Here is a 16,956-nt window from a genome sequence, read left to right as displayed (position 1 = left end):
ATAAGCTCAGCATGTTTAGTAATTTTTTTTTTGTGTGTGTGTGGGGTGTTGTTTATTTTTCCTTTTCTCTGTCTGCGCTTCTCTCCGGTCCATCATCCCCAACGCTCTGTCTCAGCAGATTTGAGGAAGGGCGGATGGAAGGACAGAGGGATGGAGTTACAGCAAAAGAGGAGATGACAGAGAGGCTAAACGGCAGACAGCGCTGTGTGAAACCGAAGAAGAAGTGTGTGCAGACCTCAGTGAACTGTCCAGGTTCAGTGAGGGCAGGCCTGTTGCTATGGTCCAGGGGGAAGCTGTGAAATGATGTACAGTAGTTAATATTTTTCTTTTCCATTATCAGCCACACTGGAGCCAAACTTGTTATGGCGACCGTCTTTCAATACCAATGAGCTTCACTCTCTTTTTGACTAGAGACTTTTTAACGCGCAGTTTGCATGTTGATAAATATTTGGGGCCTCAGATAAGATTGACATTGACACTGTCCAAGCTACTAACCTGACCTACATTTGTGTCTTTTCCCACCATTTGGCTTGCTCTTGATTTTTTTTAACACTGTCCAAATACACTGGTTGACCTAGAGTTTTTGCGTACTGGTGCTCTTTGCCTCCGTCACGTTTGGAACCCGGAGGCTGTGAAACCACCTTTTTATAATGAAGCTTTATTATTACTAACCCGAGCCACCTCCCAGTGTTTCCTCTGTTTTGTTCTATTTTTAACACCAGGGGACTCACGTGTTTACTTTGTACTGTCAGTTTAGCTCTGCGTCTCGGTTACCTCTTCAGGGCGAGGCCTGAAAGGCGGCAGTTCAGGCACAAAGATGGGAACACGGACATTTCTTTCAAAAATACAAATGACCCAGAAATTTAACTGGCATGCTTCGACTTCGACGCAACTGTACTCCCTAACACTGACTAATATTGATCTGACACTGAAGAAGGGACGACCATTCACTAAAAATCCCCAAAAATCGGCATTGGCCTTAGAAAAACCCATATCGGTCGACCTCTACAAATCACCACAAGAGTCAATGACCTCCATGATGTCCATAAGGAAACTGTCCTTTTTTCCCTCCCTTCTCTTTGAATGCTCTGCTGCTGCTCCTCACCGTCGACTTCTCCTCGGTCACATGCTCTTTGATCGGTATCTGCAAGAAATCGGGTCTCTCCACCTGCTTTAATGCCATTTTTGTGTGACTAGGTTACTGTGCCTCCACGGTAATGTCTGGACAAGCCCTCCAGTCTTTTCCTTCTCATGCAAGCTCACAAAGAATCCTCACATGCGTTTGACGGGCACTAAACGAACTTGTTTTTTATCGGACCATACGTACCTCCTCGGGGCAGCTTCAGTCACAGCTAATTCGATTTATTGTGAGAGAGGGGGGAACGGCCACGCAGTATACATGACCCGCAGGGCTTCGCAGCAGAGGAATCTGGCTACTTGTGATCTTTAACACACAAAATGATTTATGCTGTAGCAGTGGCGGATGTTCTGATGAGCCTGAGTCTACACAACGTGGGACACTTCTGGACAACTCTTCCAACCTTTGCCTGTCTGTTTAACTTGTCCAAATCTTGTTATCTAGATTTGGAAACGTCGGAGGAGTCTCTTCCCATTCAAACGCTGCGTCTTCACTCTCCTCCTCCCTATTGGCAGCTGCATTGTGTGTGTGTGTGTAGCCCAGATGTGAGATGTTGAGGGAGGGCAGGGTACACTGTGTTCAGAGCTTGTTTTCCTCGTGTCGGTCGCTCAGCGGTTATTTGGGGGGAAGAGCGTCTGTGGATCCCATGAATGGAGCTTTGTGAGAGTGACATAAGCCACTTCACAATGCGCAGCGTAGTCCAGATTTTGAGAAGAAAAATGACAGCAAGTACACGGCCAACACGTAGATGTCAAGGAGCAAGATTTTAGAAGCCGCTAATATGAGCCAAACTAATCTCAATACTCTTGTACAATTTAAAATCAGAAGCCTTTTTTTCTATCTATCGGTCTTGCCTCATTTTCACTTGTTGTTGCCCCTTCACCCCATTGTTTCAGATTGTACAGTATTAAAAAACGACTATTTGAATACTAGCTCATGCAAGCAAGCGTCATTTGAAGTGCTCAATCAATCTGTCACCGTGCACTGACTAAGAATTCTTATTAGAGCCATAAAAGCTTTTGTATTGCGTTGCGTTAAACTTGTCTCCCAAACATTCAAATGAGAAAAGTTGGCCCGGATCGCTCTCTGACTCACGGCCTGTTGTTTGTTCTCGTCTTTCAGCATCAGTGAGAGTTTCCTCACGGTCAAAGGAGCGGCTCTCTTTCTGCCCCGCGGCAACAGCCCGACCCCCTGCTCCTCGCCTCGCCTCAGCCAGCGCTGGAACAAGCACACAGGTATCCCAGTGACCAGGAGCCACCGCAGACATGTCATTGTTTCAAATGTACACCATGCCAAAAAAAGTTGCAGGAAGGAAATGCATTTAATTTTTTTTTTTGCTGTGTCCAGTCCTTGCTTGATCTACCTTTTTTTTTTTTTTTTTTTTTTACTTCAGGTGTTAATTTCATTATCATATCATATCATTCTAGAGAGCTTTTTTATATAGAGGTAGAGGACAGGTAGAACTGATCTTTTTACTGTCAAAATGCAGATATATATTTGGTATTTCTCGGCTTTTTCACATCAAACAATGTCTGTTTTCTGTCTGCACAAATGAACCCAAGATGCTTCTTTTTTCTTTTCTTTTTCTTCACTTCTAATAAAAAAAAAAGTGGTGGGCTTATTATATAATATCTTATTTCATTTGGAATCTTTAAGAATATTGCATGCGTTCTGTAAATTAAATAATCTCCCAATATCTATCATGGCAGCATTTCAGGATTTTGCATTTTGTTTGTCTTTTATAAACTTTGAATCACCCATAGAGTTTTATAGAACCCCTGGCTGGTGTGGTGAACACAACCTGTTGTCTGTGACCCAATATGAGCAATTAGGCTTCAGTTAGCCTTTATTGACCCTGGCAGTCAATAGTAAAAATAGTTTTTATCATTTGACTTCCTGCCCTACACAGGTATGTCTCTAACACCACAGCTGGTCCATCTCTGGATTTCTCCTGTGACTTTGAACTCTAGGAACGAGCCTCCTAAATACCTCCAGATTAAACAAGCCCTCCCTGGTTTTAATGAACACAAACTGCATCAGCAGCTAACAGCTGGTGGCAACAAGTATCTCAAAACAGAGCAGATTAGCTCAAAGTGCTGGAGCATGAAACAAAATGTCATAAACATAGTTTTCTGTACATTTATAGACCTTTACGAATAACCTGAATCTTTACTCCGGACTAAATAAAAAGTACATTGCTGCTGACCCCAAAAATACAATAAAGGTTTGTCGTGTGAACTTTGAACAAACGCCCTTGATTCAACGTGGCATTATTCAAATAAACAAACATTGCAACTGATACAGAAGCGGGTTTTATGTTGCCTGTCTAAACAAGTATTTGAGGAAACTACAATCAAAAGCATGTGCGGAGTCTTTTTGTGCACAGAGGAAAGGCGATATTGGGTCAGCGGTGTGAACAGGAGGTGAAACTTGCCACAGGCCAAACGAAACCGTACCCAGGATCTCTTTATTCTGGACTAAAATAAGCTGAAACTCGATGATAACGTGACGCTATTTCCATCCAGGTGACCTCCAAAAACACCTCCAGACCATGTTCACGCTGCTGCGGCCTGAGGACACAATACGACTGGTTAGTAACATGAAACTGCACTGTACATACTGTACTCATTCAGTAGATTTCACACCAAAGCACAAGATTATTACGTTGATCTGCAGTAGTGTGTGATTAAGACTTGACTTTAAAGCGCTTTGTATGTCTTGCTTTATTTGGTTTCCTTGTGTCTGCTGCAGGCTGTGCGTCTGGAGAGTGCCTTCCCGCAGATCACACGTTACATGGTGGTCGTCTCCACCAACGGCCGACAGGACACAGAGGAGAGCATTGTTCTGGGCATGGACTTTGTTTCCTCCGATAGGTCAGTGACAGAGGAACCGGACAGTCGTGGGCTGCGGAGAAGGATAAAATGAAGTAGTTTACAAAGGGTGGAAGAAGTATTTAACTGTACCGAAAAGAGTGGGTTATTTTTAACGTACGTTAAAGCAGATGTTCATTTTTGCAAAGCTTTTACCACACTACTCCCTCTGTAATGAACTAAAAAAAACATCTCAACTGAGCACATTTTCGGCATTACTCGTTATCTAAAACACAACAAAAACACAACAATTTTTTTTCACTAAAAATAAAAAAAAACTACAGAAAAGTAGCAAAAAATTGGAAAAAAAGCAACAAAAAGGTACAAAAAAAAGCTTGAAATAAAGCAACAAAACTCAACAAAAAATATTGACTAAAAATAAAAAAAAGCAACAAAAATGTAACAAAAAGCAACAACAAAAATGCAACAAAAGTTATAAAGGCGCAACAACAGAAAATCAACCAAAAAATAATAATAAAGCAACAAAATAGTTACAACAACAAAATCGGGGGAGAAAAAAGCAACAGAAAGGTACAAAAATTAATGACAAAAATCAACAAAAATCCAAACAAAGCACTGGCCTATAGGCTGTAGCCTCCAGTCAAAAAGCTTTTACTGGATAAAATGTGCTCGGTTAAGGTGCGGGTCTAGAAGGTTGATCCTAATATTATTGTTGCTCCCACTACAACTCTTCTCTATGAAAACATGTTTGAAGTGAGTGTGCAGCGCTCGGCAAACACACGAACAGAAGTGACCCCTGTTATCCTGACAGTAATGAGCGCGTGCGGTTGGAAAGGGCACGGACATATCCTCGCATTGTGTCAAACCTGCCCGGCTCGTTTTGTTGCTTTGTTGTTTTAACGTTCTCTCTCTCCCTCTTCTTCCTCTCTTCCTCCAGCTGCTGCAGCGTGGGCCTCGTGCTGCCTCTGTGGAGCGACACCCTGATCCACCTGGACGGAGATGGGTGAGCAACAAGGACGCGCTAATGCAAAACAATAACGGCTCGGACAATTGGGGCTTTGTGTCTTTCAAAAATAATAAAAACGTTATCATGCATTGACAAAACCACAGATGGCTTATATAGAATTTATAGATATACATATATAGATTTCAGTTGACTCCCAAATGTGTGGATATTTCAGCTGCCATACATTTTTGCGCAGTGCTTGCAGGACGCCACACCTTCCTCCGACTTCCTCCAAGTTCTCCCCAGGGATGTGCACTAGGGCCGACACATTCAATCAGAGCCGTTTGTTTTGTTGTTTAACTGTAATGCGTCCTGCCCTTTCTGAACATGCATCTCTTCTCTCTTTCTTGTTGCAGCGGTTTTAGTGTCTCCACGGTCAACAGGGTTCATGTCTTCAAGCCAGTTTCTGTCCAAGCCATGTGGTGAGTTGTTTTTTTTCTCCCCTGACCTACGGGGCAATAAAAATGGAAAGTCCCTCTGTTTGGAGTTCATTTGTCACATGAAACGATGATGGTTTTCAATCGCAAGTGCGTAAGTGTGACCGTTTTTTATTGTTTCATTCTTTTTCTCTAGGTCCGCCCTGCAGTCCCTCCACAAAGCCTGCGAGGTGGCCCGGTGCCATAACTACTACCCCGGCAGCCTGTTCTTGACCTGGGTCAGTTACTACCAGAGTCGCGTCTCCTCCAGCCAGACCTGCATCAACGAGTGGAACGCCATGAAGGACGTGGAGTCTCACCGCGCCCACTCCCCCGTCCTCTTCACCGACCTGTAAGAAAATGCACGGCTCGCTAACTAAGATTATTCATGTCAGTTTGTCATGGTTATTCGGAATTTTGAACATGATGATGATGAAATCGACTTAGCTAATCAAGCTTTAATCAAGCACAATTTCCACTGTTTGGCTTTATCCAAATCTAAATTCTTCTCAACTGGAGAACAATAGTGTAACACCTCATTTGAAAGCGAAAGACCTACAAAACTGATCATAACTTTTTGTCACGTTGTTGCCGCGTTTGCTGCTTTTCCATTGCTTATTTTGTCAGTTTTTTGTTGTTTCGTGTTTTCGTCACATTTTCGTCACATTTTTGTCTTTTTTTGTTGTTTTTTGTTGCGTTTTTGTCACTTTTTCGTCACTCTTCCGGCATATTTTTGTCACTTTCATGTTTTCATCCTCGTTTTTGTCGCTATTTTGATGATTTCCGTTTTGGGTAAAGCCAAACAAGAGAAGAGCAAGCTAATGGCGTGCTTGTGTAAGCTCTCAGTCATCCAGAGGTTTTTTATTATAGGGAAAAGTTTTCAAAAGAAAGCTTCTTGAACGACACACAAAACAACAAACCAGCCGTGACAACTGTTTGAAAACTTTTGCTACAATTTGAGGAGCAGTTATGCAGCATTGATCCTAAATAAAACAATATGCTCAGAAAAGACTTCACATTTACCGTGTTATGAATCAGGATTATCTGTAAATACTTTGATCTCCGCAATTTAATGTTGACCCCATCTACGGAAAGCGCGTAAATCTCATAAACATTCCTGCATTCGCACAAACAGTAACAACGCCCTGCAAATTCAGAGAAAAGCTGTTCAAAGAAGTCGTTTTCCCTGTTGCTCAAATAGAGACGTCTCCTTTCTCACCTCAGCACCGTTGCCTAACCTTTTTTTCCCATAGGCCCCGTGGCTGTAGGTTGGTGCGCTTAAGGGGAGGGCTGTTACTTAGACATTAGGATAGGGAGGTCACATGTCCCCAGGCTCCGACAACAAAGGCATGTTCTCCACGCCTGTCTAAGTTAATATTGAACATATCCGGACATAGATGGCTTTGTAGTTGTCGAGAAATCAGGGGGGAAAAATCCTTAAAGAAAGTCCAGGGGATGACGCGGGACGTGGGATTTATGTCTTTACCAACAGCAGGGAAATTCCCCCAGTGGCTGCCGGCTGGGGTCACGTGCGCTCTTCTGCTTGCTACCTATTTGTGGTGTCTCTTTATGTTACGCACACGCGGACTTAAGAAAGCCCCTGGGGTCTGAAATAGCGGAGTGATGAGCGGGCCAGATTTATGTTCGGAAAAAAAGGTGACAGGCAGGCAGATGATTGGACAGAAAGATTGATATTATAAGGGACAGGACGAGACAGATGGTACTGACGCCAGATGAAGGTGTCGATGGCCTTGAGGGGGACCGTTATTGGCAGCGGAATAAATAAAAGTTAAGGTATAGTTAGCTTAAGATGTTTGACTAACCCTAGCTCAGAATATCACTGTCATTGTACACAATAAATAATAAGAAACTTGGTAACACAGGCTTGTAAAGCACAATGCAAGTATAAGCCGTAATAGTTATTATTATAAATGCAAGTTTCATATCTAAGACCTACAAAACTCTTCTACGTGTATCTTTTTCCTTGCGCTGTCATCCCTTTTTTGACATTTTTTTCTCCATCTTTTTTTTTTTGTTTGTTGGGTTTTTCGTCACATTTTGGCCACATTTACATCGCTTTTTGTCACTTTATTGTTGCATTCTTGTCCCATATTTTTGCAACTTTTTTTGGTCACACTTTTGGCACCTTTTCATCACTTTATTTGTCACGTTTTTGTTGCTCTTTTGTTGCATTTGCATCCTTGTTTACGTCTCATTTTTGTTGCTTTTTTTCAAGAAGCTTTTAGATTTGGGTAAAGCCAAACATGAGCAAATAAGCTTGGTTAATAAACATAAACTTGTACTGTAAAAAGCAGTTTTCTTTTTCATAAACATTTCTTCTGTCTTTTGCCGCACTTTATAGGTGAACTAAAGTTGTATGGATTGGATTAAACTCGAGTGACTTCATATTTGAATGGCACTAAAATAGATCTGGTCATAAAAACACTGATATGCAAAGAGAAAATGATAGGATTCTTTACATTTGATCTGAAAATTATAACACAGTGTCTTGTTTATCTGCTGTTAACAGGAAGCTACCGCTGGGAAATAAGACTTGTATTCAAACAAACGATTTAATGGCTTGTTTTCCCGTCACGCGTTGACAATAAATATTTAACCAGGGATTTTTCTCAACTTTGAGCTCATATATTTATTGATAAGATTAGCGGCTTCAGTAAACGATTTCCAACATGTTCAGATGTGAAATCCCCATTAGTCGGACTTGCCAAACCTAACAACAGAGCCAGCCTTTGTTGACACCGCCACAACTTCCTGGTCTAGCCTCTAATCACAGGTGCAGATAGCGGGAAGCAGCAAAGATTTACTATTATTATCATTACGGGCTTTACTTTGAATTACCGATGGCAGCTTTCCATAAAGGTTCACTTGTTGTTTTTCATGAAACGTTGTGTCGTCATAAAATCAGCACGTCATTTTGGATAATAATGTCCAGTAAGAGTCCCGTGAGGCCGTCTAGGGGCATGTCAGGGCATATTTTACTGCTATGTTTGTCTGTGAGAATATAGTGTTGCCCTGGGTTGGTCTTTGCGACAATAACAGCTTTTCCAAGCAGGCTAAAGATAAAGTAAAGTCCAAAAATGTCACATATACACAATTGCAAAGTCAAATGCAGCAGGAAAAAAATGGTGAATATGTTGTTATTCTGTTGTTTCATGAAGTATATTATTCAGTATTATTTATTCTAATATATTTATGGATATTTACATTATTTGTACAAGGTCTTAGCTTTCAAATGAGGCATGGCACTGGCTGGAGACATGACAAAAAAGCAACAAAATAGCATAAAAAAGCGTCGAAAACACAGCAAAGTGATGAAAAAGCAGAGAAGCGTCAAGAAAGCAATGAGTATGTGACATAAACCAGGACGAAAAAGCACCAAAAACGTGACTAAAAAGTGATGAAAACGCGACAAAAAAGAGACCCTAAAGGGATATTTCAGGATTTTTGACATAGGGCCTCGTTTCCTAGTTATCCAGAGTGTTGTTGATTTCTGGAGATTTTTTTTTCTTTTTATTTCCTTCATGCAGTCCTTCTATTTGAAGAGTTTAGTGGTGCTAGTGCTAGGCTAGCGCATGTCTATGGTAACTAGTAGCCTGGTGGTTAATATAATGTTATATTTAAAACAAAAAAAATTCAGTCAACACAGACATTTACATCGGTAGTCTAGTGTTGCAAGTGATTTGCCTCAGGTGCATTGTGCTTGTGTCAGACTGTTTTTAATGCAGGCTACTAGTTACCATAGACATGTGCTAGCCTAGCACTAGCCTAGCACCACTAAACTCTTCAAATATAAGGACAGCATTAATAAAAAATAAATAAATAATAGTCTCCCGAAAACAACAACAGTCTGACTAGGAAATGAGGCCCTATGTCAAAAATCATGAAATATCCCTTTAAAGAGACAACAACAAAAAAACATGAAAGAGCGACAAAAAAGCAGTGAGTTCAATGACAAAAAAAGGACCAAAACGTGTGAAAAACGTGACAAAAAAAGAAGCAGCTTCTCCAAGAAAGTTATACCTCTACAATGAACAGGCTACACATCGAGTAAGTCTGTTTAGAGGCACGAGTCTTTGACATTTTTTCTTCGACTAAAATGTTCACATCGTAAATCTTAAAAATTTTCCATCACGGTGACGAGGGAGGGGGTAAATAACACTGCCGAACTCTATGGGACAATAGTCAGAAGCACTTCAGAGAAAGCGAGGCATCCCTTCGTGAGCCTGTCCTTCCGAGGGGTCATTAGGCCACTTGTTGCTATCATCAGTGTGACGTACGAAGGCTAAATGCGGCCCATACCAAAGTGTATAGTAACAGTGCTCGGGAAAACATCAGCGGTGTCAACAAAAGCTGCGTTGTTCCTGCTTTTGCGTTGTAACAAGTCCCTATTCAAAACAGCCTTTATTATTATTCATATATTCAGCGTGTTGTTTTAGGGAAATGGAACTGATGATGATGCTTTTGTTGTTGTTGTTGCAGCCCCACGGAGAGAGAGCGAACAGAGAGGCTGATCAAAATGCGGCTCCGGGAAATCATGATGCAGAAAGACCTCGAAAATGTCACCTGTAAAGAGGTAAGGGAGTTGGAATAATTGGATTTCTGTTGGTCTCGTACTATCGAAATACTACATTCCACCTGTTATTGGGTTTAGAGGCTGATTTTTTTTTTTTTAAGAAGAGCTTAGGCATGATTATGTAAAGGGAGACGAGGTCAGAGCGTTTACAGCCTCAGTCTCAAAAATGTCCATCCTTCACCCCCAGATCCGCACAGAGCTGGAGATGCAAATGGTTTGCAATTTGCGAGAGTTCAAGGAGTTCATTGACAACGAGATGATCGTGATCCTGGGACAGATGGACAGCCCCACAGAGATTTTCGACCACGTCTTTCTGGTGAGAAGCCTATTAGATTACTGAATTACTGAATTATTACAATGAATGGCTGGAGCTTTCCTTGTCATGCAAAGTTAGCCTACTTTTCTTGAAAATGATTATAGTCTCTTTGCTTTGGTTGCTTTTTTACATGTACAGTTTACAGTGTCTTTACTTTTTAAGCAAACATAGCATAACCAAACATACTTTTTCCGTGACAATTGCAACACCCCCCAAAAACAACTAGTCCAGTCCTACTGTCAACTATACCAATAAAAATATTAGTAGCTCATGTTATGTGAATTAGTGGTACTAGTAATATAGGTGACTTTGCGCTGACCTTTCAGAGCTATATACCAGTATGTTTTTTCCCTCACATTTTAATTGGCTTCATTTTGTCTGCAGGGCTCTGAGTGGAACGCCTCTAACCTGGAGGAGCTGCAGAACAGCGGGTAAGGATCACCTCAATGTGGTTATAACTCACGCAGCCACTGTTGCATTAAATTAGGTTTTGCGCCGAGGCAGGAGAGCGCGGCCTGCATCATGACTTTAATAATAATACGATTCTGCAGTGGTTTTATAGTTAAGGTCATTTCTTTAACCCGTCTCTCTCTCTCTCTCTCCTGTCCGTTCCGTAGCGTGCGTTACATACTGAACGTGACCAGAGAAATCGACAACTTCTTCCCGGGGATATTTGAATACCACAATATCCGAGTGTACGACGAGGAGGCCACCAATCTGCTCGAGTACTGGAACGAGACCTACAAGTTTATCACCAAAGCCAAGTAAGTTATCCAGGCGGTTTGGACATTTATGATTTGGGCTGGTATCGAGAAAAAGGTTTTGGTACTGCCGGTATTAAAAAAATTGAAGCAGGTGGGGAAAAAGAAATATAAAATATTTACAGTATTGGTGGGTTGCAGGTTCTAGAATATGATGGTGTCATCGGTCCCAACGGGGGGCAAGAGCCAGTTTTTCCTATTAACAGCATTACACTTTCACAAGTCGTAGCTAAAAAGAAAATATATCAATTAAAAAAATATATCATTAGTATCAGTCACTGGGTCCATGATCTCTCCATGATCTCTGACCAAACATTTCCTCAAAAACAAAATAATTTTTCCTCTATATAATAGTATAGGCCTTTAGAACGCTGTGATGTCACCTGCAACCCAGCAATATACATTACATTACATTACATTTCCGGACAATTTTGGAAAAAAAAAAACACTTAGAAAAAAGGGGAGAAAAATTGGGAGATTAAAGAAAAAAAATGAGGAAAATTTCCGTAAAAATTTGAAAAATATGAAACATTTTGGGGGGGAAATTGTTAAAAATTGGGGGGAAAATATATATATATATATTTTTTTTTTCTTCCCTTTTGTAGTTAAAGGACGTTTCTTGGTTGTTTCATCTCAAACAAATGATACAAATGTAAAAGAAATTAAATGGAAAGAAAAGGAATGAAAGGAAGAAGAGGATTATTCATCTGTTTTATGGTTCTATATGATTGATGATACTTTGTTACTAGAACTACAAAAGTATAGTGTTATAGTATAGTATGAATTCCTCCTAACATGCTTGGTCTATGTCCTGTAGGAAAGCGGGTGCCAAGTGCCTGGTTCACTGTAAGATGGGCATCAGCCGCTCGGCCTCTACGGTGATCGCGTACGCCATGAAGGAGTACGGCTGGGACCTGGACACTGCCTTCGATTACGTCAAAGACAAACGCTCTGTCACCAAACCCAACCCATCCTTCATGAAGCAGCTGGAGGAGTACCAGGGCATTCTGCTGGCCAGGTCAGTGCCTATTCTACACAAAAGACTTGAGTGCCTCATCTTTCAAAAGGTCTAACCGTTTCTCTCTCTTTTCTCACAGCAAACAGCGTCACAACAAGCTGTGGCGTTCTCACTCGGACAGCGACCTCTCGGACCGCTCCGACCCCTTGGGCAAACCCCCGTTGCAAACCCTGCTGCGCTCCGACTCCCACAACAACAACAGCATACCCTCCACCCCGTCCTTCAATCACTTCCTGGGCGTGGCCGTGCTGCGGGCTCTGGCGGCAGATCCCGAAAACGACTCCTCGCCCTCCTCTCCTGACTCCAGCGACGGGGACGAGTCGCCGTCCCGCGAGGGTGTAGCGGCAAACCCTGCCCCGTCCAGGCTGCCCCGACCGCGCGCTGCGACTGTTATCCCGGAGGAGAGGGCGGACGGTTCGAGTCGCGTCGCCATAACCGTGCCTGCAGCTATACCCCACCCCCCGCCTTCCATTCACATACTGCCCTCCACTCCCAAAACGCCACATGTCCAGTTAGCCACTTATCAGCTCGCCAACTCTGTGCCTAAACCCAAACTGTCTCTGGATTTGCCTGAAAAAAGTAGCTCGGACGACACCTCGCCCCTTACACTGGGGTCCACCGATACAGACATACAGGACTTGTCGGACCTGCCGAGCGAAAAGGTCACGCCTCTCAGTCCCGTAGTACCTCTACTTCCGCCTGCTCAAAGCGACGACAACAATAACCCGAGTCAGTTGCACATAGACGACGCAGCAGATGGGCGCGGCGAGGCGGACGGGTCGTCCACACACAGCGCGGACAGCATAGACTTCTTCAGCGCCCGGGAGAAGTTTTTAGGACTGGCCCAAGATGATGGGAGACCCCAAAGGCAAACGGAGCAGCTCCCGTCGCCGACCGTGGAAGAAAGGAAAGACGCCGGCACCACAGAGGACTGCAAACCTGAGAGTGGAGACAGCCAGGTATACGCACAGTTTCTCATATTAGTAAATATTTATCTGTTTGCTCTGAATGTAGGCAAAGTGTGCTAGCTCTGCTAATGCTAACGGCCGAAGGGACATTTAACTCCTTTTAGACGTCACTGTAATGCTTATAGTGTAATGCTCTACAATATATCACTGTCAAACCTAAGCATATTTCTTGTTTCTCCCTCTCCCAGTCTGAAGACGGTGCTGCCGACCCCAACCCTCACCATGACAACTGCGTATCGGTCCGCCATATCGTCACAGAGCTCGAAGCCATATCTCATCCCCTCTCTCCTCCTCCTCCTCCTCCTCCCATCGCCACAACCACCTCCCCCTCGTCTTCGCTCCCTCCACCGACCGCCCCCACTCTCCAGCTCAGCAGCCCAGAACCCGAACCCGAAGAATCAGAGGCTGACCCAGGCCCCGCCAGCCCCCCTACAACACTCCAGTCTGCCTCAGCGTTGTCCAGCGAGTGGCCGGTCGGTTCGGTGCGGCGAGCCACCAAGCAGCTGGAGCAGAAACTCAAACAGGAGATGCTGGCTACAAGTCCGCGGTCGCCTTTACATTCCCCGAGTAGCGAAAACTCCCTTATCCGCTCTCTGCAGCAGGCAAATGAACCTTCTCACAATTACGACTCATGTAGCCATTGCCACACTCAGGGAGAGGCCAAAGACTGTGATAAAACAGGGTCAAAACAAGACATTCAAATACTTGAGGCTTCAGATTTTCATAATTCAAGTTGTAGCCAAGTTTCAGGTGCTGTAAGCGCTACTGAAAGCCAAACGGAGATATCACAGGACACTAATAGCCAGACGGTAGGCGCATCTTCACATACCTCAGTCCCATCCCAAAGACAGCATAACATGATAAGCCAAGACATTGTGCCCAGAGAAGTGACTATAGACGGTGCAACTGTGAAGGAGTCGGACACTGACCAAGTTGGGCTTTTGGGGTGTAGTCCCGATTGTGAAGCCCAAAGCAGGTTAGCGCGTGGCAGCCAGGAACTCGCACGGATACAACAAACGATAAAGGAATTACAAGCATTTCTTTATGATGGGGTTGATCTTGAGAATCAACTTCCTGACAAAATGGACACTGAATTTTGTAAGGACCTGCATAGCTATTCAAGTTTAGACATTGCTGGAAGATCTGCTAATACAGAGGCAAAAAGAGCTCTGGAGTCCCCGGGATGGCGTAGAGCTATTGAACTGGAGGCGCGGCTACGCCAAGCGGGGCTAACCCCACCTTCGCTGATGAAACGCTCAGCCTCTTTGGCCAAGCTTGACTGTCTAGAGCTATCGGCAAATGATTTGAATGACTTGGACCTCACGTTGTTGCACTCCAGAAGCTACAAATCCCAACTCCACATGGATGACTCGTGGAAGAAGAAGCAAAAAGTCTTGGCACATCTCTCGAATCTTGAAAAATTACCTCTTTCTGTTAACCAAATTGCTCCGGATAAGTCGACGTCTTGTTACCAAAAAGAGAACGTAGTTGACAAGGCGGAACTCGCACAAAAACAGGGAAGAGGGCATTCAACCTCGTCTAGACGTTCTCGTAAAGTATCAGCAGATAAAAAGCATAGAGCTGTCACTGTGCTGTATAATACAATGTAAAGCCTGGACCGGAGCAGGTATAAACTGGATTCGGGTGCATGTATGTGTGAAATTGTCAGAATACTGACAAGTTGTACGTAGATGAGTAAATGTAGAAATAAATGGCGAGGCTGTTTGCATGTTAAACCACTGGATGTGATATCTAAACTGGATTTCAGGTATTATGAATGTCAATACAAAGACTGAACCATATTATGCATTATTACTGTATCCATGTTCCTTTTTTCTGTTTTGTTTTCAGTGTGTGGCTCTTGCTGTCTCTTTCAGCCAGGGGGCGCTCTCTCAAAACATGCACTTTATACTATTTTTTGGGATGTTGTTTTTCTGTTATTTGCCGTTTCTTATCCGGAGTATTCTTTGCACTGAACTCAGTCGGGGCTAGACGCTCCTCTCTGTGTCTTCGTTCAGATTTTTAAACCAGGACAAAGCTGACATGATATTTCTTAATAAAGGGCTTTAGCAATGTCCAATTTCTGACTTGTGTTTTTTTTTTTACTCATTCAACTACAGTGATTGTTTATTCTGGATTCTTAGACCATCTAGTGGCCACTATGAGTATTGCACATTTCCAGTGCTGCAGTCTGTTTGAGGAGTCATACTGCAGATTAGAAATCATTGTATCAAACTTTTTAAAAAGATAATGTAGACATGTACTGTGACTGCTTGTGCTCCATGACATAGATTACTCCAAGTCCCGCCTTACCCCTAGAAATCGCAATTTCTACTCTCTATAATCGTCAAGCCACGGGACTTTATAATCGTCAGGTTTACAGCCATTTCTTTGGCAGAAAGAAACCGCTCCCATATTGGAGTTTGGACGAGACGATGGAAGATTTTTGTGCGTTGAAGGAGAGCTGAACACTTGTCTGACTTCGTGAACCAGCGACATGTATTTAGAGTATCTTAATGATGAAAAAAAAAAAATCTAATCGAAAATCAAGATTGATCAAAATGATGGGGGAAAAAAACTTGATTTATTTTTATTTACCAGATTGTCACCCGTAGGCTACATTTTTCTCAGTTTTTGAGTTCTTGATTACAGCAGTGGTTCCCAAAGTGGGGGTCGCAGAACACTATTGGGTGATTCTTAGACTTTTTTTTTTTTCACATTTCGGACTGCAGGAACCAGTGCTGCCTCTACCCCACACTTTGATTATTATCCACACGAAACAGTCAGAGAAATGTCAGCCATAATCTTTGCTCTCAGCCCCTCCTCTGATCACTCACAGAGGAAGCTGGCGAAAAGGAAGGCGCCTATAGGAAAACAAATCAACTTTACCAATTCGCCATTAAAATCACTTACACACTTTCCTCTGGCATCTGCAGAGGAGAAGTTCTGAAAGCAGATCATTTGAATACTTCCTGAATATAATTTTGACATTTGAATCTCGATGAGGATGCTGCCGTTATCTCGGGGACTCCCAGAGCTGTCATTTCCATTTCTAGATTAAAATAACTCGCTGGCTGAAACCCCGATGGAGTGTGGGTAATTCGCTGGGAACCCTTGACACATGCGAAAGAGGCGGATGCTAAAAACAGACTCCCCTCTTGACAATTCCAGCTCGTTCCAATCTTGTGAGAAGTTAATTGGTTCTGTCTCTCACTCAGCCAAAGTTACAGTTGTGTGCTGTAGCTAAAACTCCCCTCGGCTCCCTGCGGATTTAAAGGTAGCGCTAATGAAAAGAGATTAGGACGGACAGACACGCATCACTGTTGGCAAGAAATCTTTATTGACATTGTCTATTTCTCAGCATACATCACCCAAAAACAAAACAAAAAAAAGTTTCTTGATTCGTCTTTGCTTCTTTTTAAGTACAAAACGTGTCATCATCAAACCAGCGAGCTATGCACAGGAGAGAAGGCATTGTCATTGGGTTGTGCTGTCAAAAGTGTCACTGTTTTTCTTTTTTTATTCTTTGAGTCTTCAAATGAAAGAGTACCGATCGATGGTTCATATCTTTATAATTCCCCCTTTGAGTCCTGCAATATTGTGAATCTTCGCGATTTTAGAAAGAGTATCATGAGGATCAGTTCAGCGGTTCTCAAAATACCTTCCCCTGTTGCAAGAGTCAAAGCTGGAACAACAGGCAGAACAGACGGGATTTACTGTGCAGAGATGCAATCCATGCGAAATGATAACATTTAACAAAGAATAAACGATTTTATATTGTGTCGATGACAATCCTAGTATTTTATAGCACATTCAAATGCGCTTTTTTTTTTTCTTTCAAGCTTGTCATATTGGTGGTTGTCTTGTGGTTAGGCCCCTAAATGTGGCCCTCAGGCATCTGGCTGAGT

At 42.8% G+C, this 16,956-nt stretch overlaps 1 protein-coding gene across 2 annotated transcripts in view; it reads left to right on the top strand.

Annotated features, from left to right (window-relative positions):
• Positions 1-15,107, top strand: part of ssh2a (slingshot protein phosphatase 2a) — a 35,654-nt gene extending 20,547 nt beyond the window's left edge. For both annotated transcript variants that reach the window (XM_079558189.1, XM_079558188.1), the window contains 13 exons: positions 2,261-2,373; positions 3,664-3,728; positions 3,890-4,011; positions 4,907-4,972; positions 5,332-5,397; positions 5,549-5,743; positions 9,892-9,985; positions 10,173-10,301; positions 10,686-10,732; positions 10,919-11,065; positions 11,880-12,080; positions 12,160-13,039; positions 13,237-15,107. In XM_079558189.1, coding sequence (XP_079414315.1) covers positions 2,261-2,373; positions 3,664-3,728; positions 3,890-4,011; positions 4,907-4,972; positions 5,332-5,397; positions 5,549-5,743; positions 9,892-9,985; positions 10,173-10,301; positions 10,686-10,732; positions 10,919-11,065; positions 11,880-12,080; positions 12,160-13,039; positions 13,237-14,658 — 3,547 coding nt within the window. In that variant the 3' untranslated portion in view covers positions 14,659-15,107. The remainder of the gene's footprint in view (positions 1-2,260; positions 2,374-3,663; positions 3,729-3,889; positions 4,012-4,906; positions 4,973-5,331; positions 5,398-5,548; positions 5,744-9,891; positions 9,986-10,172; positions 10,302-10,685; positions 10,733-10,918; positions 11,066-11,879; positions 12,081-12,159; positions 13,040-13,236) is intronic.
• Positions 15,108-16,956: the final 1,849 nt, after the last annotated feature.

Source organism: Gobius niger (assembly GCF_951799975.1).
Source record: "Gobius niger genome assembly, chromosome: 1".
Taxonomy (NCBI): Eukaryota; Metazoa; Chordata; class Actinopteri; order Gobiiformes; family Gobiidae; genus Gobius; species Gobius niger.
This window is presented reverse-complemented; position numbering and strand designations above follow the sequence as displayed.